The 25,752-nt window shown below is 42.6% G+C and overlaps 8 protein-coding genes across 8 annotated transcripts; 4 read left to right on the top strand and 4 right to left on the bottom strand.

Annotated features, from left to right (window-relative positions):
- Positions 1-338: 338 nt before the first annotated feature.
- Positions 339-1,547, bottom strand: EAF02_001684 (uncharacterized protein; the record flags this gene model as incomplete). The annotated part of the gene is made up of 1 exon (XM_038897732.1): positions 339-1,547. The coding sequence occupies one exon, from the start codon at positions 1,545-1,547 to the stop codon at positions 339-341; it is 1,209 nt and encodes a 402-aa protein (XP_038762707.1).
- A 3,518-nt stretch (positions 1,548-5,065) lies between these two features.
- EAF02_001683 (uncharacterized protein) lies at positions 5,066-6,763 on the top strand (the record flags this gene model as incomplete). The annotated part of the gene is made up of 2 exons (XM_038897731.1): positions 5,066-5,262; positions 5,320-6,763. 2 exons carry the CDS (start codon positions 5,066-5,068, stop codon positions 6,761-6,763), a joined length of 1,641 nt encoding a protein of 546 aa, XP_038762706.1.
- A 3,083-nt stretch (positions 6,764-9,846) lies between these two features.
- EAF02_001682 (uncharacterized protein) lies at positions 9,847-14,306 on the top strand (the record flags this gene model as incomplete). Its single annotated transcript, XM_038897730.1, has 8 exons — positions 9,847-9,922; positions 9,998-10,816; positions 10,863-10,915; positions 10,963-11,916; positions 11,976-12,419; positions 12,478-12,542; positions 12,602-13,313; positions 13,377-14,306. 8 exons carry the CDS (start codon positions 9,847-9,849, stop codon positions 14,304-14,306), a joined length of 4,053 nt encoding a protein of 1,350 aa, XP_038762705.1.
- A 208-nt stretch (positions 14,307-14,514) lies between these two features.
- EAF02_001681 (uncharacterized protein) lies at positions 14,515-15,925 on the bottom strand (the record flags this gene model as incomplete). Its single annotated transcript, XM_038897729.1, has 7 exons — positions 14,515-14,843; positions 14,927-15,016; positions 15,077-15,226; positions 15,280-15,346; positions 15,394-15,412; positions 15,471-15,611; positions 15,678-15,925. The coding sequence occupies 7 exons, from the start codon at positions 15,923-15,925 to the stop codon at positions 14,515-14,517; spliced, it is 1,044 nt and encodes a 347-aa protein (XP_038762704.1).
- Positions 15,926-16,550: 625 nt separating this feature from the next.
- EAF02_001680 (uncharacterized protein) lies at positions 16,551-19,642 on the top strand (the record flags this gene model as incomplete). Its single annotated transcript, XM_038897728.1, has 3 exons — positions 16,551-18,284; positions 18,335-18,964; positions 19,010-19,642. 3 exons carry the CDS (start codon positions 16,551-16,553, stop codon positions 19,640-19,642), a joined length of 2,997 nt encoding a protein of 998 aa, XP_038762703.1.
- Positions 19,643-20,584: 942 nt separating this feature from the next.
- Positions 20,585-21,972, top strand: EAF02_001679 (uncharacterized protein; the record flags this gene model as incomplete). The annotated part of the gene is made up of 5 exons (XM_038897727.1): positions 20,585-20,774; positions 20,832-21,080; positions 21,135-21,254; positions 21,318-21,664; positions 21,721-21,972. The coding sequence occupies 5 exons, from the start codon at positions 20,585-20,587 to the stop codon at positions 21,970-21,972; spliced, it is 1,158 nt and encodes a 385-aa protein (XP_038762702.1).
- Positions 21,973-22,168: 196 nt separating this feature from the next.
- EAF02_001678 (uncharacterized protein) lies at positions 22,169-23,396 on the bottom strand (the record flags this gene model as incomplete). Its single annotated transcript, XM_038897726.1, has 2 exons — positions 22,169-22,443; positions 22,507-23,396. The coding sequence occupies 2 exons, from the start codon at positions 23,394-23,396 to the stop codon at positions 22,203-22,205; spliced, it is 1,131 nt and encodes a 376-aa protein (XP_038762701.1). The 3' UTR covers positions 22,169-22,202.
- Positions 23,397-24,465: 1,069 nt separating this feature from the next.
- On the bottom strand, positions 24,466-25,662 carry EAF02_001677 (uncharacterized protein; the record flags this gene model as incomplete). The annotated part of the gene is made up of 2 exons (XM_038897725.1): positions 24,466-24,852; positions 24,907-25,662. The coding sequence occupies 2 exons, from the start codon at positions 25,660-25,662 to the stop codon at positions 24,466-24,468; spliced, it is 1,143 nt and encodes a 380-aa protein (XP_038762700.1).
- Positions 25,663-25,752: the final 90 nt, after the last annotated feature.

The following is a 25,752-nucleotide window of genomic DNA, read 5'->3' as shown; positions in this document are numbered from 1 at the left end:
TGTTTGGAGTTAAGGAAGAATCAATAGGGAAATCACTGAATGACAGTGTAAGTAATTGTTGGTGGAGGAATTACTGGGTGTGAAGATCCATTCATTATCTCGCGAAGATCATTCGTTACGAATCATCAGCTAATGACTGTAAAGTGTATGTCAATGGAAACTTAACAGGAGTCATACTCGATATGTAAACTGTACTGACCAATAATGTGATACATCCAACTCAACACATGTAAGTAGCACGAATAATTGAAGAAAAGTGTAAAGTCACGCTAGCTTTATTGCTTAAGTAATAATACAGTCAAGATACAAAGAAATATTGAAAGCCATCATTGCCCTCTTCAACTTCTAAACGGAGATCTGATTCTTCCAAAACGAGATCCATCCTCTCTAGAGCGAGAATCTGAACCTCCATATTGAGACTCTCCCAGTTCAGTATGATTTTCTGGCCCTCTAGCCGTAGCCTGCGGCCTTTCTTCATCTCTAGTCAAATCCTGCCGCATTCGTTCGTTTCTAACCATAGCCTGCCGCCTTTCTTCATATCTAGCCTGGCTTCGTTTCCTCTCTTGAACAGCTCTTACACACGACAGTTGATTGTAAGGTGCCCAGCCCCACGTCTCAATCCTGTGGCAGAGTAACTTGCTCTCAAGGCTGTCAAGCTCTCTGGAACTCCAATGATTCAAATCCCACTCATAATCTTCCTTTCTTTTCAAATTTATAGGACTTCCCAATGTCTCTTGGGGTTTTTTCATTGTTGAAGATTTTTCGAAACGGTATGCGATGATTTGCCACGCTGCCCCTCTGTGCTTTTTACCATGAGTGTATTTGTTATTCCAACATTCATCCTGTCTACAACTGTAGTACTGTATAAAGAGATCGATCATTGACCCCAAGAGACTACCAACTTGATCCTCCCAAGTGACATCCACGTGTCCGGCACCCAAACGATCAATGACGCTAGAAGGGACGTCGATTGTGGGAGGTAGAAACTTTTTATCGACCCTCTTCTTAAAACCGGCATGAACATTGTCGACAAAAGCTAACCTCGAGAAGAAATTATCTCCTTGTTCGGAGAGAGTAACCCTAAGCTCATATTCGAAGATTACACTGATTTGTCGATCGATTCTGGTATTGGTTGGAAGTGCATTCATGAAAAAAATGGTGTTGAAGATTGCAAAGAGCCATGCGAGATCTAATCCTGCGGCGTGATCATGATTACTCGACAGTGAATGAGGCTGAGGGGGTCCATGGTAACCCGAGAAAAAGTAGCTGTCCGGGAAAGTGTAGTTGTCCGGGAAAGGGAAACGATTACGTAACAAATCAAGTGCTGTACGCTTGCGACCAAGTGCACTATCAATAACCCCACTAGAGACATTGATGGTTCTTTCAAGAAACTTTGTTAAATCGAGTACATTGTGGCACTGCGGTTCTGGCGTTTTTGGATCTTCTTGTTTTTCCAAAGATTCTTTGACATCGATAACTTGGTGTGTGTGACTTTGACCTGCTCTTGGTTGGCCAAAACTCAGGGAATCAAGAGTCCGATGAGCCATCTTAAGATATGGAAGTTTGAAAGTCTTTCTTGATTCAGTCTTGTGTTTTAAAATGTGCTTTATAGTACTGTGTGTAGTTTCGATTTGTCGAGGTTTGATATGCAGAACGAATACTGAAGGATGTTTGATTAGTTGTGTACTCAGAAAAGGTTGAGAAGAGCTGCGAGCTATAAGCACTTTGACAGGATTAAAGTCACTGGAGCAATGACTCGAGTTTCCTACTTCGAATCATATGAATTTTACTAAGGATTGTAGTCATACCCATACATATCATGACTGTGATTAAGCTTTGAGCTAACCTTAGCTACCCCATGTTTTTTCGCTTTATTGGCATATCGGGATTTTCACACCACGATCGTATCATCTGCATCGTGTTCAGCAAGAACTGCGTTGATCATCTTTGAGTGCAAGTATATGGAGAACCAAATGAGTTTGTTGTTTGCAAAGAATTATGTTAAGGCCGAGACGGCGATGGAATATTCATAACCACCTTATTCGACACCAAGAGATTCCACATCTTATGTTACTCTCACCATCTTCATCAAACACTATCGAAGAGCCATTATTCATCAGTACGATGATCTTTTCGAAGCCGACGATGGGCTGACTAGTTCATAATCATCCATGGATACTGCCGTAAAGGAGATCGAGCATTTATTATATCGGCCGGGGGAACAATTTGGAAGGAATCTGCCACACACTTGATTCTTAATTTCATTCTTCCATGCCAATACCTCGTAGTAAACTCTCGATTCTCACTCTCCAGCCACCAACTTGCTTCAGGCAATGAAATATCTTTATATGGATCCGATTAAAAAAATCTCCGTTCGGCTTTGCCAAAAACTTTTGCAGGCTCAGGATCAGTTGCATCGACCCGACGCTGGTATGATCTGGACCTTTGGGGAGCGACGAAACGTGCAGTACCTTCCTTGATTGAGTTTATTCGAGCTTCCAAACTCTCATCGATACGGTGATAGGAAAGCGTACGAGGCACACTGGAGGAGGGGAATCGTAGCAAGTGAGTCATGCGAACACAATCTTTTGACATTCAGATTCAGCAGTTACTTCGCTTATTTGGAAGATCATTGTATGAAAAGATGCTAGGTGATGTGAATACTGGGTAGAAAAGCAATCAAGGTAAACAGTGATCTTTAAGCTTTGAGTAGACGGTGAAAACCTGATTGATGGGCGGTTTCACGATATCTAACGAAGGCCTTTGAACAGATTTGAACCATCCACACCTGTTCCAATAGTTGAGGGCCTACTCGTACCTGCCAAGTTTTATGTTAGCTGCATAGGAAGTGCTGCTAGTTGACTCATCACCAAATTATATCTTTCAGCATGGAACCAGAGCTCCAGAAGCACCTCAAAACGCTTGTCATGTTGATGACTCCTGAAGAATTCATTCGAGTGAAGCAAACGGATATTTCGAACATTAAGAAGAGCTAGTGAGTATCTCTGCTATGAATTTCGCTCAAAATGTACGAATAGGCAATTCGATTGGCGTTAATAATATGCTCGATGTCGTATGTTCGTGCCGTTTGGAAGAGCACAAACAAAGATGCTATTCTAGATCATAACCTTGAATATTTAGAAGAAGAAACAAACATTGGTTATTTACTAGTACTGGCGACTATCCCCTTTCAAGCATCGGCCGAACCTTAGTACCTACCGAGTTACCTAAAACCTAAAAGGGGTAGGTACCTAGGTGTAGGTAGACTGCACTGCACTGCTACAATGCGGGGTAAAATACGGAGATGTTTTATTTTGTATGACAATCGCGATATCAATCTGTGTCTTGTCTACCTTTTACATATTATTCTTCACCTATAATTGTATGAGAATAGAACGATGAAGATTCGCCCTACCTTACTACCTTACTACCTGTCACGAAATCATTGTAGATATTATCTGCAAGGCATTCATTGCTATAGTCGGTTGAATAGCGTGTCTATTTTTGAACCTCATTTTTGTTTGTTTGCTTTCTTTTTCCTCAGCACCAGCTGAAGCTGAATCATAACCACCACCTATTTGAGCTCAATTGGCGTCAATAATAAACTTTACTTTGTAACTAGTTTCCATAACATGACATCCTTCATCGATACTCAGATTCACAATTGGAGTGTGAATGTTAAATTTTGGCGGATGCATTATTCACGAGAGTCAGGCGAACAGTCAGGCGGATAGGTCGTAATGCTGATAGCAATTATCGATAGGGAAATTCCCACTCCTGGCAGATAGAACTAAGAACTAATAGGAAAGGTTGAAAGGTACTTAGTACGCAGTAGTCTGAATTATTAGTCGCGCAACTACGACGCATCGAATGAGCCACCCCTAATCCCTAATGCTATTGTGACGACTTCTGAGTGAGCCTCTGATAAATAGGGGTTCAACAGTCAGATTGACGATGCAGAGCAGGATCACAATGTCATGAATGGAGTGAGAGCCAACAAATCAACAGCCTCCGATCCCGATTTAATTTACGAATCCTCCATTGAACATGCGAAAATCCATTGTGTAAGCAGCGTATCCTGTGCTCCGTCCGGAAGTTACGGAAAATTAGCCAACGATGTACCGGTAAGACGGTTTTCCATTCCTTCTCATCTGAAAAGGGTCTTCACAAGTGGATCTTCATCACCCTGTGGATCTCAACGATGGCCCCCGGCCAATTTAATATAAATCCCCATGAGAAGGGACTCAACGGAGTGAAATGGCAGTGGGCTGAGCTCCAAGCTCTGATGACCGTATTGAATACGTGCTCTGTAAACTCCAGGCAGCTATACTATATGGCACGATTCAACGATAACAAATTATCAGATCGCAGTTACATGTGGTTAGCACCGGCGGCTTGACAGGACAAGCTGATCTAACCTACTACAAGTTTACCGGCACAGGAGTAAACTTAGTTTGACCTAAGTAGAAACTGACACTGATAGGTCAAATTCCGTGAAACCCGAGAGTGGAATTCTTACTCCACGTTAAAAGTTCATGCCAGCGAGGTGCAGAAAAAAAACAATGGGTCATCAGAAGAAAACAGTAATTGGGCTGTGTTGGCGAACCAAAGGGGATATCATGTGTATGATTGAATGGTACTTACCAACCTAGATAATATCTGGTATCATCGTACTACTGCTTTTTATACCTGGGCTTTCCCATTTCGACTCTCATTTTCTGATTTGATTTGATTTGATTTGATTTTCCCAATCGTCTATGTTTGTGCTTATGCACGTGATTCCCCTTTGTTGTGCAGGGCTCTTGAGTGTATTTTTGTGTTCATTCCTCATCTAACAATTTCACAACGCTCTTCATTCATAAGCGTGTACTTAATTCGTGGTCCATACCTACACGCCAAGTCATTCACTGTTGGGGCGTATCTAAGATTGGGTCGTGTTGATTTTTTATTTAATCTCCGCTAATCGCTAATCTTACTGTACCGCATTTAAACACATTTTATTTAAGCTCCGTCGCACGAGAAAAATAAAACTGGCGAATTTGACACTTCGGTCAAAGCAACTATTATGGATTCGTCGTCTAAAGTCAGGAGTGAGAAGGTGTGGCCGTTGAAGGAGATCAGAGAGTTGGTGGAGCAAGGTCACGCGATTGTTATATCAGAGGGATATGTGTTGAAGTTGGACGCATGGCTTAACCGTCACCCCGGTGGTGCAAAAGTTATTCTACATGTTGTGGGAAGAGATGCTACCGTTGAATTGGATGCGTGAGTTGTTGATATAAGCAGGATTGAGAATGAATTATAGTAGCTGACTATTTCTAGATTTCACAGCAAGGAGGTCAAGGCCCAAATGGCCCGTTATCGAATTGGTAAATTGGAAGAACCATGGGTAAACATTATACCTCCAATTCAACGGCAATCACTTCGGATACCAGAGAATGAGGTCGAAAAAGAACCTTCAACACCTATCACCGAAATTCCTTTGTTTGATGTCAGCGTCACCGAAAATCTCTTAGCTGTGCCGCGTCAAGCAAATCCGGACAGTGATGCGAGCTCCATTGCCTCTTCCGTGTTCGATGAAGAGGGTTTACGACTTCGAAATCGAACCGAGGGAAGTTCAGTTGATTCCGAAGAGATTCCCGATCTGGAAACTAAGATGATGGACGCCACAGAACTGGAGACTAGATTCCAAGCTCTAATTGCGAGATTGGAAAATGAAGGTCTATACGATAGCAAGCTATCGGCGTATGTAACGGAAATTCTACGATGTACGATTTTATTCTCTCTTTCAATGGTTTTTCTTCGTATGGAATGGTATGCTACCAGCGCAGCATTCCTCGGCATGTTTTGGCATCAAATCGTCGCCACGGCACATGACGCAGGTCATTTGGCGGTAACCCACGATTATAACATTGATTTCTTAATCGGTGGTGTGGTTTTGAATTTTTGCGGTGGACTTTCGATAGGCTGGTGGAAACGCAATCACAATATTCATCACATTGTTACAAATTCGCCCACCCATGATCAAGATCTTCAAATCCTACCCTTCATCGCCATTTCGCCGGTATTCTTCGATTCTTTGTACTCGACAGCTTCCGAATGTATCATGCACTACAACTGGTTTGCAAAGTTCATGGTCCCAAAGCAAGCATGGACATACTATTTCCTCCTCTCGGTCGCACGTTTCAATCTCTACTATCTCGCCTGGGACTTTATCCTCCGCGATCTCGGCACCAAACTCCACCGCAAACAACGAATTTTCGAACTCGTCGGGCAAATCTTCTTCTGGACTTGGTTTGGATATTTCCTCGTCTACCGCAGTATCCCTACCATCTCTCAACGCATCATTTTCTGTCTCATCTGTCACATGATCACCCTCCCACTCCATCTCCAATTAACCGTCTCCCACTTCTCCATGTCGACCGAAGAATCAGAACCAAGCGAACACTGGATCCAACGCATGTTCCGCACAACCATGGATGTAGACTGTCCTACGTGGATGGATTGGTTCCATGGCGGTCTCCAATTCCAAGTCACCCATCATTTATTCCCACGCATGCCGAGACACAATTTACGTAAAGCGAGTGGATACGTGAAGGAATTCTGCGCGGAAACGGGATTGAAATATGAAGTCTATGGGTTTGGAGAGAGTAATGGGAGGATGCTGGATAGACTTGCGGAGGTGGCCAGACAGGCGAGGTATTTGAAGGATTGTCAGGATAGTATTGTGAGCAAGGGGGAGTATTTGCATGGGCATTGGGATTGAGTGTGTTTTTGCTTGTTTGTTTCTGTGGATGTGAGCATGGCATGGTATTGCATTGCATTGCATTGCATTTTATGGATGCTTCTTGATGGTGTTTTGATGCGAAAATGGGGATGGTGCATATGTATGTCTTGGGCGTTGGTAGATTGTCATAGATTATAGTAGTATATAAGCATATAATGCATAATGTTCATACATCATTCAATCCCATCTCTAATCGATATCAATCTAAATCTTTACCAAGTCATGAGAAAAAGAAATACCTCGACACTAAAAATCATAAACGCCGTGTTTCATCCCTCAACTCTTCATCTTCTAGGAAAAGATCCAAGAATTCGTATCCATAATCCGCCTCACGATCCCCCATCTTCCCACTTCCCTCAACATCCAAATCCCAACATCCTAGACCCTGACACCCCAAGCCTTAACATCCCAAATCCAAACCCAACTCCCTGGTTCCCCGCCCCGCTCTTTCTCTACCCCGTCATCCCATCACCCCATCCCGGTTTGCGCGCGTACTTATCTCCGGCATCCCACCTTTATTCCTCCCCTTCTGTTTCCCATTCTTGTTTGTCTGCTTCTATTTTTGTATTTACTTATCTTATCTTAACTTAACTTTGATTTGTATCATTTTATAACGTTCACTTAACGTATCCTTGGGGTTTTCGGTATCGCATTCACAGTGATTTGGGTTTGTGGTTGTCTATCGGCAAGAGAGATTAGGAAGTAGTGTGTCTGGGAAGGATTGACGATATGTATGTAAGATTACTTAGCTGTGCTATAGATGGGAAGGAGACGTAGGGTTAGCTCTCTTTTTGGCGGTAAGATGGAGAAGATGGGTTAGTTAGTGTCGAGATATGGAGAGCATATTGCTTTTGCTATTATTGTTGAAAGTTGGAGGAATGAGAAAAGCGGATTGATGGTTTGGGAGAGTAGAATAGGTTGGGATGCTGGGGTTTCGATTGAAGGAGTGCTTTCTTTGTAGGATTTTGAGAAGATTGGGGGGAGATTGTGATGAAGTGGGATCATCTGCTTTAAGAAGCAGGAAGGGATAGGAAGACGTGGAATGGGATAGGATTGTGGATACATAGGTAGATTTTCGATATCCAGTGGAACAGAGTGTTTGAGAACTGGTGAACTGTAAATATGCGGCATCAGATCTAAGTAAAAGCGGTATTTTACTAGTCAAAGTCATTGCCAGTCAAATGGATGAGTCGTCTATGAAATCTTCAGTATACAGGGTTATGTGCTTGTAGTAGCTGATGCACCACGGTGTAGAGTAGCTTTAGGGCCAGACACTGCAGAGTATGATATTAGGCTAAAGATCCATCATTAAGATACTTTTGATTAGAGGCATTCGAGTGAAATAGTATAAATTGTGGCGGGTGCGCGCAGGAGATTCCTTAATGATGTTGTCTAAAGCTAGAGAGATATCATGAAGTTCATCTGGGGAACTCCATTTTGTAAGCCAGTTCGCATGCTGATGGATTAAACCAAGGTGGAGAGTTAGGTAAAGGTTCATATTCTAGAAAGAAATAATCTCATTTGACTTCGTGTTAAGTAGCTTTACCAAAGTTGATTAGTGTTATCATGTTTTCACATCAGCTTTAAGATTTTCAGGGTCTGTGTATTTTGTCTTAGTAACATGAGATTGTGAGATGAATATTTGAAGTCGGATAACATTTCGAGCAATATCGAAGGGTCTTCTAGTCGGAGTTTCTGAGTACAGATGTCGCGCCTCATTGAATGAGTTTTCAAAATATGAGTAAGTCCTTCGAGGTCTAGCTTGTAGCTACTCGCGGGCTGGTATGGCTATTTGGTCGCTGTTTCGATAGTATCACCGCTTCAATTCTTTTGGCTCAATCAGGAGTACCATTTCACGTTGTTTCATCTCTTCTCCGTGGAATAATTTTTTGTTGGGGCGGTTCATTTTGTTGTGATATGAGATTTGATGTGATGATAGACCTCTAGTGAGAGATGGTAGAAGACCATGAAAATGTTATACAAGAAGAGGAATCTACTGTAACTCGTGTTGATCTCATGAGTTCAAGCTCTATAAACTGAATTGATAAGGGGAATGATCTATGACCTTGTAATTGAAAGTGTCGTAGGGCGATGTCAGTTGCGCGAGTGCCCTAGGCTTTACATACGTCTTAGTCTCATTCTATGGGTTCGATAGTCGATTTTTTTTGACGTGAGATACATCGAATCCTGTGCCTCAGAATTCATGGTTGCAACTAGAATAAGCTGATAATCTTGGAAATCCATAACTTGAAGAAACGAAGGACAGTTGTTGGACAACTCAAGATTTAAAAGCTCTCATGCTCGAGAACATTTCACAAGATGAATAACCACGAAGAGAGAAGAGCAGAGAACATAATTTGAATTTTCCAAATTTAATCGACAAATCTGAACTGATATTTATACAGGGCGACTCGAAAGGCTCTTAGCATTTTCAACTGTCCTCTGTTGGAAGAAAATATGTATGAACGATTGAAATGACAATATTCCAAAGATTATCTTTTCATTTTATAGATATGCATCGGACTTTCGCTAAAGGTCTCCATTATTGTGAGATTACACACTATTTCCTCATGAGTATTCTCATAGTGGTGTAGCTTTGGTGAAGTAAAGTCGAGGACCAAACATGTGTCATATTGCAAAACAGAGTACATACTTTCAAAATGGCAAGTTATTATCAATGTACAAATTTCTCTTGATAATATGAAGACACACCTCGGATGTGGATGTCAATGATATTGACTTTCACCTTTAAGTCTATGGTCTCTCAGACAGAAACTCTTAGCCCATCGAATTCATGTAGTCTTAGATAGGTACCTACTCGTCGTGGTAATTCACTTTAGGCAAGAGAGAGATCACTAGCTTCCTTTTGAGACCTTTAAAAAGCTCCTTTGGATCTCGTTCCTCTGTCTTTCTTCTTCCTTCTTACACAATATCTTATTTCGTTATTTCGTTATATCTTTTATGTTTAATCCCTTTCAACATATTATCAATATCCACTAAGACAAGTTTGCTTCGACTCCTTTACATGTTGCTTACACCGATCCCAATCACTGAAGACAGTCATGGAATCTCTGCCACGATTTGAGTTCCGCAGAAGATTCGCACAACTATTTGAAATCGATCCTAGCTTGACAAACAGTGAGTTCAATTACTGGCCAAGATAGATTCAACTCTTCCTTACCATCTAACTTTAATACTAACTTCATCCCAAAGATGAAGCATACACAATCCTGGAAGCGAACTCTTTTGACGTGCCCAAGACCTGTCTCGAAATAGCTAAAAAGACGCAAGAATCGATTCAAGAGAGAGAGTTTTGGATCCCGAAGAGGGTCTTGGAACAATTGGAAGTCAGTGAAAGACCGGAGAAGAAGGTCAAATCAAGCCAGACACCAGAACAGAGTCGGCCGAACATTATTAGCAATGACGAACTGCCAGATGATGAGGTTGAAGATTCGAGGATCCCACAAGTGAAGCCAAGAGAGATCATTGAGATTGATGATAGTGACGATGAAACGAAGCAAGAAATCGTTCTTGACCATGAGCGAGATATTGTTCAAAATAACACAGAGGCTTGTGCCAGAGAAGTGGATCATGCTGTCACTGGCGCGAAAAGAGAATTCTCGGATATCGAGATATCTGATGAATCGGATGTCGATGAGGGAAGCTCTGAGGATGAATCTGACTCAGAGATTGACTATAGTAGCCAGCAATCAAGGTCTGGCTTCGATTCTCACATGAGGTCTCTGGAAAAACTTAAGTCAGCCGAATCAATCAAGTCAACCAAGCCAATTAAGTCGAAAACGCCTGCAACGTCATTCGTTTCAAAAGTAGCTGGCAACCTCTTCAACAGAGAACTCATGACTATCCAATTAAACAAGGATCAAACGTTAGCGAGATCGGGCTCCAAGAAATATCATGAAGAAATTTTATCAGCTCACAGTGCCGCGGAGCAATTTCTTCGTGAAAGCAGGGAGAACTTGATCGAGTGTCAAGCTAAGTGTCGAGCTGGAGACGGCATTTTGGTTCAGGATGGTAAATATCCATCTTTTTTTGCTTGACCAAAGCTGACCCTGAGAAGCTGAAATTGAGTCCAAAGTTCATTGTGCACTCATTGTATACTTATACAAAGAAGTAAGTTAACTCTATAACTCAAGATTTGAGCGACCTAACTTTGCAAGAATGAGGAACCAATGGCCCACATACGATATTTTGAAAGGGGCTGTGATACCATAATTGGAGAAATGGCCAGTCCAAGGGTGCTTTTCGTGTCTTCCAGATGTGCGAATATCTCGAAGGCCGAGATAAGAGCCAAAATCAGAGTCGATTTCCGTGGAAACAGCGATGACACCAACGACTCAGCAATCGATATGGTCGAAGAAGAGTATCACAGAAGCCCAGACAGATACCTTTATCGACTGCGCTGCGATGATTCGCTCCAAAGCTTTTCTGAAGCCAAGGCAATAGCGATACAAGGAGAAGAATCTCTTTTCGAGGAATGCGAGTGCTGCGCCCTCAAAAGAATCAAATATGATGAGAATCATCAACTGCTAAGGGTATTGAACTTGAACAAGAAACAAAAATCTGCTACTGGGTTCATTTACAAGGGTACGAAATATCAACTCAAAGACTTCGTTTATTTTATTTCAAAACATACTTCAAATTCAAAGGGATTGCACCCTTACAATATTGGTCAAATACAGAACATTCGGGTCACCTACTTGAAAGGTCAGCCCAGCGTCAAGTTAACCGTGGATAATTACGAACGTTACGACGACCACTTTCGGCTTAAGAGATCGGAGGAAATCGAAATGAACATCCCGTTTGCAACCCATGACAATAGAAGAGTATTCCGGTGGAAGTCTAAATTGTTGAATCCAAAGGATCTTGACGGCCACTGCTTTGTGAGGCACATAGAGCAAATTGAAGATCTAAACATTTATAAAGACCTCGATGACACATTCTGGGTTCAGGAATATATCCCTCACGACTTGGAAAAAGATTCAATTACGGTCGAAGACTTAGAGCTTATGCCTAAAGAACATTTGAAGTTTTCAAAAGGAAATGAACAGAGGCTCGAGAGAGAGAGAAAGCAAGAAATGACTAAGATGGATGGTCCAAAATTGAACACTCTGGTGGGCTCATACAAATCCTCTTTTGACGTTCTTGAGACATATACTGATCAAATGACAAGGATATTTTCAGTGGCGCAGGCGGATCAAACCAAGGCTTGCATGAAAGTGGAGTGATAGGGACTAGCTATGCCATTGAGTCTGATACCGCAGCCTGTGAGACATTTGCAAGAAATTCACCAGAAGCGAATGTATACAATTGCGATGCAGGCAAGTTTTTAGAATGGGCGATGAAGATTGACGCTGGACTCGTTCAAGGTATCCCACCTGATATAGATGGGAGGGTTTTTCCCAGAATGCCCGCAAAAGGAGATATCGATATGATTGTTGGAGGACCTCCTTGCCAAGGATGGAGTAGAGCAAACCGTCAGAATAACCCTAAAAAGCTACTGAAAAACCCTATATGTCCTATGAGAGAGTCAATCGCCACTTATCTCTCTTACCTGGAGTTTTATAGACCCAAATATTGCTTGTTGGAGAATGTCTCTGGCATAAAATACCACCCGGTAGGTTTCTCTATATAGAACATATTGAAACTTTTAATCTTACTAAAAATTATGATAGCTCAACGGTACTGATATTCCGAATTATTCATCTGACAATGGTTTTTTGACAAGCGGCGCAATAAAGTGAGTATTATGTACTTCAAGAAATCTTCAAGGTAGGATGCGACTAACAAAAACTACAGATTAATTTTCCGAGTTTTAACATCTTTAGGATATCAATGTCAACATGCAACTCTCCAAGCAGGTGCATATGGTTCACCGTCTTCCAGAACACGAGTCATCTTTTGGGGTTCTTTACCAGGGTATAAGCTTCCGGATTTTCCTCAAGCAACGCATATCTTCAATGGAAAAGTTCCCAAAAGTTCCCATCAAGTAAGGAGGTCGGCTCCGCATCAATCTGTTACGATAGGAGATTGTGTTTCAGATTTGCTCCCATTCGAATGGAAGAATCCCCACCTGATTATGCCCCAAACAGGATTACAAAGATTGAGTCAATTGAATCGAAATCCAAGCATTGCTCAGTATCCAACTTTGAAAAAAGAGAAGTATATCGGTTTGGCCAAACAAAATTATGCTTCAGAGCCGTTATCAGAGTTTCAAAGACGATTGCGTCCGCGGAAATCTCTGTCCGAGCAGTTTTTATACAACCATGTGACAAGTTGGAGTTCAAGTTTGGACACCGAACGAGTCTGCAACGTTCCGCTCGAAGGTGGAGCCGATTATAGGGGTGTTCCTCAGAAGATTTTGCCAAAGTTTTTGGGAGAAACAACAGCTGATTCACAGAAAAACAATGTTCTTCGAAGAGACTACTGCGGAAGATACGGGAGACAATCTGTGGATGACAGCTTCAAAGTACTCACTACGAAGCTTGGTTCTCCTTCAACGACCAATTTTGTATGTTAAAAGTCTTCCCTGGCGATTAATGAATGGCTACAGAATCTAATTGCATATGTCTAGACTCTTCATCCTTATCTACACAGATTATACACTGTGACAGAATTCGCCAGAGCTCAAGGCTTCAAAGATAACTTTACATGGGATATGGATAACATGAAGATGACCGATATACACACTCAAATTGGAAATGCTATGCCACCTACACTTCTACAAGCACTTGGAAACAAACTGCGAAAAGCTTTCCAAGGAAGAGATATCAGTAGAGGGAGTGAAGATGACGAAGATATTGTGAATCAAGAATCTATTGCAATTGATGACCAAGCCAACCAAGATTTGGACATAGTTGAGGAGATAACGACTCGGAGTGAAACGGATTCCGATGAAGAGATCGACGATCTTGTAATCGCACAACTCGAACAAGAATTCAACCGAAGCACGGACGATTTAACAGACGCTGGAAACGAGGACGAGAACGAGAAAAATTCAGACATAGACGAGAAAGTGTCGGATGATAGTGACGTAGATATTGACGCAGATATGAAAGATCAAGAAGATCAAAAGTATCTTGAGTCCGAGGACGAGGACGGGAAGAATTGGAGCACAGATGAGGAAATTTCAAGTAAGGGTGATAATGATCCTGACTCCAAGGACGAGAACGCGCAGAATCTGGATACAGATGAAGAAATTTCAAACGAGAGTGAAGTGGAAGTTGATGAAGACTTGGAAGACCAGGAAGATCAAGAAATTCTTGGATTCGATGACGATAGCCAACAGAATTTAGATACAGATGAGGAAGTGTCAGGAAGTGACGTGGATGTTGATGGAGATATGAAAGACCAAGAAGATGTAGTACCCGCGGACGATGAAGATATTAATGAGAATATGGACTCGGAAGAAGAATCTTTGGTCAACACTAAAATGCAGAGGGAGGAAAGAATCCATACTGGAGGAAGCAGGGATGACGCAATTGTGATTGATGATTCAGAATGATGGTTTGATGCTGGATTTTCAAGAGTACTAAGGGATATTTTGCGATATTTTGCAGCATTTTTAATCGGGCATTTGAATTTATTTTTAACATAGATCTCTTGAACTTATTTATCTTTAAAAAATTTAATCCTTAAGCACAAAAAAAAATCGTCTTGGCAGAAACTGTGAAGGAGATCGATGAGTGCTCATGTATCTCATTCTTCAGTTATCAGACGTCGTACTGCAACTTCTTTTCGCCGATTGGCATATAGGTTCTGAACCACATGACTGCTTGAGAAAATGCAGCTCGCTTTGCGTAGACTTCGTCTCTACTCAGTGAACCTTTGCTTGGCAATCTAACAGCAAACGCATATTCAACACCCGAGAACAGGTTCATTTGCCAAGGAACTCTTGGCGGCAACTTGCCCGACTTGATGGCATCTTTCTCTGCGCTGGTTGATATAACCATGTCGATGAGTTCCTTCTCTTGTTCGTGACGAGTTCGTACGTCAACCGATCGATCGTCCCATGCCTGAGCAAGAGATAGTGGTACTTGGACTAGAGTCATCCAAAGATATTAGATACTGAATAGATGAAAGAGAGCTGAAAGCTGCAGGAATATATGAAACACTCATTCTTACTTGTTCCATATGCTGATGTTTTCAAACGCCCAGGATGAGCCATGAACGCGGCTTCGATACGACAAGGACGCTCTTGGATCAAGTTCATGACTGGAGAAGTTAGCATGTGTCTTGGAATTGCTCTAGGTCTCACTGAAGAATTGAACTGACGTGGAAGGGCACCACCGCTGTATCCCACTCCACCGACTTGGGTACAGTTTCGATTATTCCGAAGGTAATCCAAGGCGTTCTTGATCACGGAGGCTCGTTTTCTCTCACTTGGCTCGCTACCAGGATCCCTGGTCTCCCACGGGCCGGAGTCTACTAATATAATCAGCTCTTGCCAGACACAAAGAAGTATTTCTACTCAGAACCTTCTGTCTTTTGATCTATCTTTTGATGCTTGCCCCAATAGTTAATAATTATAGTGATATAACCGGCCTAAGACTTGTTAGATTATTTGATCGAACCAGAGCATTGAAGTTTACCTTGGCAAATTCATCTGCACTTTGTTTATTGTTAGAATTTGGTCTCGCTGTCAAATTATGTGTACACGGGAACTCACAGAGCGCGATTGCTCGGGGCTATACCTGAGCTACCAGAAAAATAAATGAGGCCCTGTCGTTTCTTGAGGTTATCGGAGGTAGGCTCTGCAATATACACGACATCCCCTTTCAGTACAGCATCTTCAGATCTTGGTCTCACGCTATAGAAAAGGTCAGCTGATGTTATTGGTGGAATGAGGCCTGCTGTGTATGATAAGGGTGCCTACATTTCAGAATTACCTGTAAAAACGTCTGTGGTTCTAAGAATTATATTTGCCGAATTTCTGCGAATTTCGGTAACCCTTGAGGATAGACGATTGGAAATCTGATCCCAGAACGGGGAAGCAATGGTCCAGGCCGCGTAGACTACTACTACTACTGCACTCCAAAACAAAATACTTCGGATTCCCAATTTATTCCCACTAGCCTCAATAGGCTCAGAATCGGGCACCTCATAGAGATCCAAGCCGCTCATAGTTATATCAAATCGATATATCAGCTACAATCTTGAGGAGAACAGATTTATATAAATTGGTAAAATCTGATATCGTTCGTCGTCTAGATTATGAACATAATCTGAGAAGGATTTAGGGACAGAAGTGTATTTCGTAAAAGAATACATAGTGTACAGAATAAGCTGCAATTTTACTAGATAATAGAATACAATGAATAGGAAATAAGGAACAAGGAATCAAAGTGTCCCGTTTTCGTCAAACGAAGCTTGTATGCCTTGATATTAAGGGACGAGAGCCTGAGCTCCCGCTAGTACAGAACGAGCATAGCGCTATAGACACGTGATGAGTATACCCTTTCTTCAAAACAGCTCATGTGGCTAGAGATAATTCGTTGCAGAATAACTCAGAACTCAAATATATGGTTCCTTACATTGAAGAGATTCGGAAGACATCTCGTAAGAACGAGATATGACTATCGATCGATACTCGCACGGGATACGATATGATTGAGGTTACCGTAGCCTTTGATTAGCGAACACCTTTATCTCAAATCACTCCACATCACCACCCAATTTTGATACGTGTGAACGAAATTGCCGGAGCCTCGTTACTAATGATCTATCCAAATAATCTCGATAAAACTCGATGGCGGTAGAGAATGTAACATGTTCTCAAGGGGCGGGATCTCGGACGGCGGGAAACGAGGAGCAACTTATGAGATCACCTGAACAAGATAATCTCAAGCAGCTTACCGCCCAATCCGCAGACGAGCTCCCCAGATCTGTACCGGCGATCAAGGATATGAAACAACTACGAACGCCTTCACCAAGTCCGCCTCCACTGTGTTCATCACCATCTCAGGTGCCTGTGAATGAGTCGCGGCCTGGGAATGCAGATGAAACCCCACTTGTGCAAACTGGCAATAACAGTTCTGGATCTTTCCATAAATTGGGGAACTTTCCCTCTTTTGCCGAGCACAATGGAACAGGTGAATTGACTTCACCGCCTCCCATATCGAAGTTTCCACTGCCTTCTGATCAATTGGATGACATCGCAGAGGAAAAAGTTGAGAATCACCGGAAATTGTCCTTGAAGGGTTCTGGGGAAGAAAAGGTTCTTAAACTATCAGCTGCTGAGATGACGGAATTAGCGTCGGCTCCTGAATCATTACCAATGGTTTCGCCCAGCAAGTTATTGACTCCCGATACAAGCCAAGGCAATGCCGAAGAACAGAGGCGTAAAAGATCCGGTTCTGACGTATCTCGCATGGAGCTTGACGACGGACCGTCTGAATCGACAGATCGTCGTAACATTCTTACACCGGAATCTGTAAGATTCTCCGCAGACATTAATGGTGAGGAGCGAGGCTATCCAGAGGTAATCCAGGCCAATGCTAGTAACAGAAGGCCCACGATTTTACCCTCTTCCCGGGCCTTTAGTGCTCAGCCGCCACCAACTCAATGGCCATCATACTCCAAGCCAAATGCCGTTCCGACATCACCAAAGAAAAAACCATTTTATATTGGCCGCGGCCCTGAATCATTAAGCCTCAACCTTGAAGGGTTGACGACCCCCATTGTGACTAATGGAGCGAGCAAATCCTCACAATTGCCAGATATTCCACCACCATCGCCAATACCTCAATCGATTCCTCTGCCTCCGATGTCAATTCCTACTTATCTACAGCTCGAGCTTTCCGCTACAAGGCCATCGCCTTTGTATATATATCGTTCAGCTTCGACAGAATTTCCTTATGAATCATCAAAAGTTAAATTTGAGCGTTTATTGAATTTTTTGTTATTACCGCCACAACTTGAACAGGTCCTCTATTTTGGATCCTTCGCATGTCTTGACGCCTGGCTCTATACCTTTACCATTCTACCTCTGCGATTTTTCAAAGCTTTAGGCATTCTTATTTCATGGTGGGGTCATGTTCTAGCCAAGGAATGTCGCTTTATTAGTGGTTTTATTTATCATGGTACAAGCCGGATGTGGCATCGACGAAATGAACGTCGCAGTGCCGATTCTCTTTCGCCCACGAGGAGTATATCACGTCCTAGTAGACCTTCGGTGTCAACAACAACCTCATTTCAGTCTCAAGCTGGAAGGCCCTCTGAAACCTTCAGGCGTACTGGTACTACTGAGACTACTCCAAGATTAAACGGTGAGCGTAGACCAAGACCAGGTTGGGCCCGTAGACATCGACGCATGAAATCTCAACCGTCTTCATTATCTTCATACAACAAAGCAGATCTTTTGCAAGGTGCTGTAATAATTTTCAGTTCATTCTTCTTAATGAAGTTAGACGCAAGCAGGATGTATCATAGTATTAGAGCGCAGTCAGCAATTAGACTGTATGTTATATATAATCTTTTAGAGGTAGGTCAGTCCGTCCAGTCTGGAAAGCTTGGTAGCTTATTTTTCAATAGGTCTTTGATCGCCTTGCCGCAGCGCTAGGCCAAGACATTTTTGAATGCTTATTTTCCGATGAAACGCTAGAAAGAAATAGTGATGGAAGGAGTAAGGTATTGCGACCGCTTGGCATGTTCATACTTGCTCTCATATACAATGTTGCTCATGCAGCAGCATTGTTCACCCAGGTCGTCACCTTGAATGTTGCTGTAAATTCGTACTCCAACGCTCTCTTCACTCTATTATTATCGAATCAATTTGTGGAAGTTAAAGGGACTGTGTTCAAGAAGTTTGAGAAGGACAACCTCTTCCAGCTCACATGTGCCGATGTTGTGGAAAGATTCCAGTTATGGCTTATGCTAATGATTATCGCATTGCGAAATATTGTTGAAATGGGTGGTTTCAGCAGCATGGCATCATCGGCATCAGAAGCAACTAGTCCTTTACGTACAAGCTCAATGCTTCCAAACAGCTTTACTATTCTTCCAGTATGGTCAGGCGAAGTTCTTTCACCATTTTTCATAGTGATAGGCAGTGAGATGTTGGTAGATTGGATCAAACATGCATATATCAGCAAGTTCAATGGAGTCAAACCAGCAATCTATCAACGATTCCTCGATGTTCTGGCCAAGGATTATTATACAAATGTAGGTCTTTAATCTCAATTTTTTTATTTTGGCTAACTGTTCTAGGCCTTTGTCAACCAAAACCTTGTCAAACGTCTTGGTCTTCCAGTTATACCGCTATCATGTCTTTTTATCCGGGCTGCATTCCAAACATATCACATGTTTCTCGCGACTCATCTTCCTCCACCACTTCCATCAACAGCGACCTCCTTATCAGTCGAATCATCTCCAGCAACGACAGCAGCTCTCGAACATTTCGATACCATCGTCCGCAAAGCGCTCGGTCGATCAACATTCGGGTTACCAAACCCAGACTCGATTACACCATGGTACCTACCTAGCACTGACGATGTAATTGCATCTCTTACCATGATCGTCTTCTTTCTCGGTGCATTCTTTGTTCTCCTCGCCTGCAAACTCGTTCTTGGAATGCTCTTACTAAAATTCGCACGTAATCGTTATTCTACCATGAAAAGGCGTGAACATCGAAGCTACGAGACTGGCGGAAAGAGAGTAGGTGGCTGGGGAATGGTAGAAGTCGATGATGATAAGAAACGATGGATTTATGATGATGACCCGGAGACATTGAAGAAGTTGAGAGAAAAGGAAAGACTGGCGAGAGATAAGGAGAAGGTGGGAGCCGTACATGATTTTTCTAAAATTAGTAGATATGAGATGGCGGCGAAGAGAATATGGTGAAATTGGAGGTATACTGCTTTTACATAGAATGAGGATATGAAGTATACAGTTTCTCCCGGCAACTATATGACACATTTTGTGGGTTGTGTAATGAGACCGGCTCCCACATCAGTTGTCCAACCAACAAATCTTTCACTCAACAATGATCCTGCTTGTGCTTCCTTACCGTTATGCATCCCTAAAGAAATTTAAAGCTAGTTATATCTCTAGTGTACCATCTTTCAGCCATAGATGTAAGTCAAATAGCCAATTTGGTTGCTATCTTACACACTGCTTGCTAAATATGAAATTGTATAAAAATTCAAGACATGCCGAACGTCTATCTCTCCGCGCCCAATTCTTTCCTTGAGATCGTTCCGATGCAAAATACTAGCAAGGTCTTTTGAAGTAAATAATTATGTACGTTTGACTCCTGATAGCTTAAATTTGGATACTTTCGAGCACACATATCGTTTAATCAAGACCGATATAGATTCAATCCACCAGATCTTAGGGTTGAAAAACGGTGAAATTTGGATGTAAGAGACTGGTTCAAATAAAACAGGAACACACAAAGTACAGGTGCTCGAGGAATTCTCGATGAAGATAAAGAAGTCGATTACTGAGAATCGAAGAATTCGTGGTAGATTCTCAGGGTATCATAGTCTGTGGGTGGACCCTCTAAAGATGAATGGCGTCGGCAACCGGTGCGGGACAAGTAGAGTGGAACACAGAGTATCACGCTGCTTTTCAGGCGTGTGGAGTACCACGACCCCTAATGAAGTTAATACCAAATGTGGGCCATTCCACCACACCCTTCGTGGCCAGCTGCAGAAGATGGACAGAACATCATAAAAAATCGCCAAACGAACTGATAAGTGATATCCTGCTCTTTTCTGCCCCTTGGTACACAAATCCTCTGTCAAATCCACTACCCCCCGCTGTGTACAGACATAAGCCACCATGAGAACGAAGGCACTTGTCGTCAATAGTCCCGGCGGTGAGTTTATTTATCGCGATGTGGAAGTTAACGACGACATTCGCGATACCGAGGTACTGGTCCAAATTGTAGCCACTGGAATTTGTCATACCGATATCAATTTTAGTCAACATGATATTGATGGGATGTTTCCAGCTATTTTGGGGCATGAAGGTCAGTAATACATAAACGCACGTCTGGTATCACATGATAGACTGACGTGTATCCTAGGAGCTGGAATAATCTCCAAGGTGGGATTAAAAGTCACCAATGTAGAAGTTGGAGATTATGTCATTCTCAGTTACACAAGTTGTGGAGAATGCAAGTATTGTATGAGAAAGCAGACGAGCTTTTGCGGTGACTGGGAGCTGGATAATTTCGGAATAGGTAGAGGCGAGGATGGGAGCAAAGCTTATGAAATCCCATCTGAAGAGGAAGGAGGCGGGACGGAAATCACAAGTCACTTTTTCGGCCAGAGTTGTAAGTCATCATCTGAGTTGCCTTAGTCTAGCAAACCAAGTTAATCTTCAACAGGCTTCTCTAACTTTGCGGTGGCGAATGCCAGATGTTGTGTTAGAGTTGGAGGGCCTGGAAGTGATTTGGATCTTTCGTCTCTCGCACCACTAGGTTGTGGTATCATGGCAGGTGCTGGTGGTAAGTTTCTCTAATTGAGCCAACCTTTCTCCCAGAAAAGATAGTACTAAAAAGAAAATGTAGCAATGCTCAACGTTCTCAAACCATCCTCGGAAGATATCGTGTGCGTTGTTGGAGCAGGCGCCGTTGGCTTAGCAGCTATTATGGCGCTCAATCTTCTAGAAAAAAAGCCCAGACAGATCATCGCAGTTGATATGCTGGACGAAAGGTTAAAATTGGCCAAGAAATACGGAGCAACACATGTCATCAAGCCAACCAAAGAAAAAGGGCTGCAAAGTACACTGAAACGAATAACAAACTTCGAGGGGATTGATGCTTCGATTGACACTACTGGTAAACCAGAAGTTGTTGCAGACTTATTGGAGGCAACAGCGAAATTGGGAACAGTATGCAGTGTAGGCGTTGGAGAGGTATGTGTCGCCGAATCCCATCCAATCCTTGCCCACAAGTCTGATTGACTATATAGCTTGATGCCGCCGTGTCGATAAACATGTTTAATGCGGTCAACACTGGGCGAAAATTTGTAGGCTGCTGTATGGGAAATTCATACCCGCCTGAATTTCTTCCAAAACTTATCCAGGGCTGGAAGGACGGAATGTTTCCGTTCACGGACTTAATCACGAGGTACGACGCAGAAGATATGGAGAAGGCGAAAGCAGATGTTTTGAGTGGGAAGGCTGTCAAAGCAGTCCTGACTTGGGGAGCTCCTGACAGCTAAAGGGGAGCGATATAGGTTTAATACTTATGATAATGATGCTTCAATTCCTCCGTTCAATTACATTTGAAAATTTGAAAATGTTATGTACTATCATGCCTTTTAATGAGGAATACAGACCGACACATCAGTAATAGCAGCTTTTGAATACAGCTAAGGCAGTACAAGCTTGAAACCCCCTCCCCTCCCTCCCGACAGGCAATAATGAGTTGTCCCCGAAACTATCGACAAGTCTAACATGTGTACCATCTTATTTGCTCACGTGCAGGATTATTTAGACGAGCTGGTACAGCTACCACAAATTGAGCTCCGTGTCCAACGGCGTGATGAGGACGTTCAAGCAGGCGATGTTCAATTCTGTAATTGTCAGTTTCAATTGAACGAGCTACCAAGCGGTCCTCTTGCAACTGCGGGCAACTGCAGCTTTTCCACATCGAGCCACAGAGGTAACAGAACTCGGCTCTGCATCGACATCTACATATCTGAGTATCAGTGTGTTTTTGTAATTCTGATAATAGGTGCAAAAAGGAAACTTACTTCATATGATTGCATCCGAATTCAAGCTCCACCAAACTCCAGCATGAGTAACATCTCTGCCAACCTTCTTTTCTTGCTAGATCCAAAACCCCCATCAAGACCGTATCGTGTGGACAATCTCCGGTGTGTACTCCTAGTTTGCACAAGGTATGAGTTTGTGTGCCGCATTCATCGCAAGATGCTATTTCACTCTGAATCCTGGTCGGATGAATGAAAGCTGAGCAAGACTTGGAACTGCAGTAGATTCTGTTCGGTGTCTCAAACTCGAGCGCCTTCTTTGCAAAAGCGCTTATGGTATCAGCTTTAAGAAAAGAATGTACACTGGCGACAGCAATGGACTCGTTGCAACAGCGGGGCGGAAAGAATGATTCATCTCTCATTGACAAGTGAAACAAGGTCTCAAGACAAGCACGACAATATTCGTGACCGCATGAACCGGGAACTTTGGCTGCATCCGATGAGTTTATTATATTCTGGCAGCTAACGCAGGTAGATTCGTCATTGGTTGGTGCCTGGGGTAAAGACGGGGTTTCGGGTTCTGGTGTAGTGTTGGTTGGGCGAGAGCCTGGATATGATTGTAATAGAGTCATCGTATAATCTTTGGCAAAATACAAAACGCGTGATGCCATTCGAGTTAAGGTATTCCCATGAGCTTGAACGTCCGATGCCATATTTCTCGCCACACGACGATTTGACAAAACTGAAGCCATGTTTTCCAGTTCTGTTCTTTGAAGTTCGAGTGCGAGTGAGATGCCACATAAGTCATTGGGGCGATCGTTACTTTTGGGAGATATGTTCTCAATATCTTCGAGCTGAAGCTGGATGATCAAATTTGCAGACTCATCATCAATTTCTTCAAGGTGATGGTTGTTGAAAAGTGTGTAGTCCATATTGATAGTGTATCTGTAATTACTGGATACACAATGGAAAATTTGTGTTTGATATCGATTATGAGAAGTTGAATTTTATGGTTGAGATCGGGTTGAGTTGCGTGTATATTTACTGAGAGATCAGTTGAGCTAGCTTTATAGGTTACAGTATACGGATAAATCACTAGCTTACATTGTAAAATTGAATATGGCAAGACAAGCGAAGAGGCTAGTGACATGCCGTAAGAATATCTCAACTAAGGAAGGAGCCATCACAATTGTTTAAAAACAGTGAATACATTCTGTACGCACTTATGTTAGAGATGCGCGATCGAAGATTTTAGTGACTTCATGTTCCATAGATGTAGAAGCCAATGATCAAGTAATCATGACAATAAATTTCTATCTCAATAACACTCCGCTCTTAAATTTCTTTTGCAATCGAAGTCCCACTGGATTCATCGCTATAAATGATTGCAAAATCATATTCCTCTTCATCTTCACATATTGAACCTACCATCCAGTTTCTTTGCTCTAATTCTCCTCTCCTTCCCTTGATCAGGTTTTGTATGGTTTAAGGACGTTTATTCCCCCGATCCTCATTTACCATATTGCAAGCCGTACAAATGATGAGATAATGTTATCTGAAGGTTTTCATCTGTGACTGGCCACTGTAGGAGCGCAAAACTTCTCCAATTGGCTATCTTAAAAGTGGAGGACTTAATTGCGAGAATTTAAAAGGTGATACCCCGATTATCTTGCAAGTTTGATGCAAGACTATAGTATTGACCAGGGACTTGGAACTCCATCATCTCAATAGACAGTGCATTTTGGGCGCGGATATGATGTTAAGAAAGGGACTTATATAGTTCCTGATATTATTAAGGAATTCAGTATATATTTTTAAGAGAGGAAGAAGGTATATGCATGAACAAAAATTATATTGCATTCTATATTTCAAGAGAGATATGCATAGATTAGGAAGCACTATCAGAAAATTAAACAGCAAGAATTATTCAACAGACAAGACACAAAATCCCAAACCCAAAACTCCACCCCCTAATTATTAACCCCATAAAGAAAGCATCACCTAAATCCCTCCAGCATCAATAATCCCCCATCCCAACCTCGCCTTCTCCTCCACTTCCCCCTTCAAACTGACTTCCCGCCCTCTACTCCTATCCTTCCAATCCACATACCCAATCGCATCATCCGTCGCCCTCCATTCCTCCCAACCCTGTTCAATTCTCCCCACCAACTGAGCCGTCGTAGGTCTATCGTTACTTCTCGTCTTCAGCATGCTCGCCACCAAGTTTTTCAGTCCACTCGTAAATGGTTTATCGCTCATCCTTGACATTGCCCATTGATATTCGAATTGTTGGGGTGGGGGAATCCCCGTCATCATCGTGAAGACCGTTGCGCCTAGCGACCAAATCTCCGAGGCTGGCCCCCAGGTTTCGGTACCGGCTAATTGTTCCTGTATCGTTATTAGCAAAGATAGTTTTATCAAATCTTCAAAGTCAAGACCTACAGGAGGTTGAAAAAACCAACTCAATCCCTCTTTCTTCTCACTCTTTGCCACGTTCCCACCAGGAAACCCCGTCACAACCGCCTTCCCAAACCCGCCCAATTTACACTGCCCATACGTTGCTCCACCACCTGTTCTCTTAAACCAAATCTGTTTTGGACTAACATCTCTTATAAGAATAGGTTGCCAATCATCATCATGTTTTTGCCAATTGTCTTTTGTATCCGTCTGCTTCACGCCCGTATGCAACCACAAGAGCGCCTTATTAATATTGGATAAAACATGCCAGCACAAACTTTCAGGCAAGGAAAAGCGATTGGGATTTGGAGTAGCATGGGCGCGCCAAGCTGCCATATCAGTAAACTTGGGGTAGTTTTCTGGGTCTGGAAGAATGAGGTCAAGTGAGCCTTGATTCATGTCTTCGTAGACCGCTATGTTGGCAGCTATACCAGCACGTTTTGTAGAGCCTGCGAGGGAGTCTGTATGAATTATATCAACGAGGCCAACAATGTTCGGGTGGTTCAGAATACGGGACAGCGGGACACCGGCTGTAGGGAGGATGGCGGAGGCAAGACTTATTTTCCATTCTGGATTTTTGTCGGATGAGACCTTCTTGTCGGGGATAGGAAACCCGAGAAAGGACTCATTGTCTTTAATCCTGATTAGTTGAATACTCTTGGCATTGTGGCCAACTTCCAAAGGGTTGCGGAGGACGTATTTGGGTTGAATGGGAGTAGAATGGACGTTGTTGGCTGCCATTGTGTTGGTTCGGGTCATGAAACAGTAATGAAGTTTATTTGAAGTTGAATGTTTGAGCTTCTTGACCGGTTAAATAAAGCTACTCCAAAA

This window comes from Botrytis sinoallii (assembly GCF_014898435.1).
Source record: "Botrytis sinoallii strain Bc 23 chromosome Unknown BSIN_002, whole genome shotgun sequence".
Taxonomy (NCBI): domain Eukaryota; kingdom Fungi; phylum Ascomycota; class Leotiomycetes; order Helotiales; family Sclerotiniaceae; genus Botrytis; species Botrytis sinoallii.
Note: the sequence above shows the minus strand (reverse complement) of the source record. Positions and strands in the feature narration are given on the sequence as shown.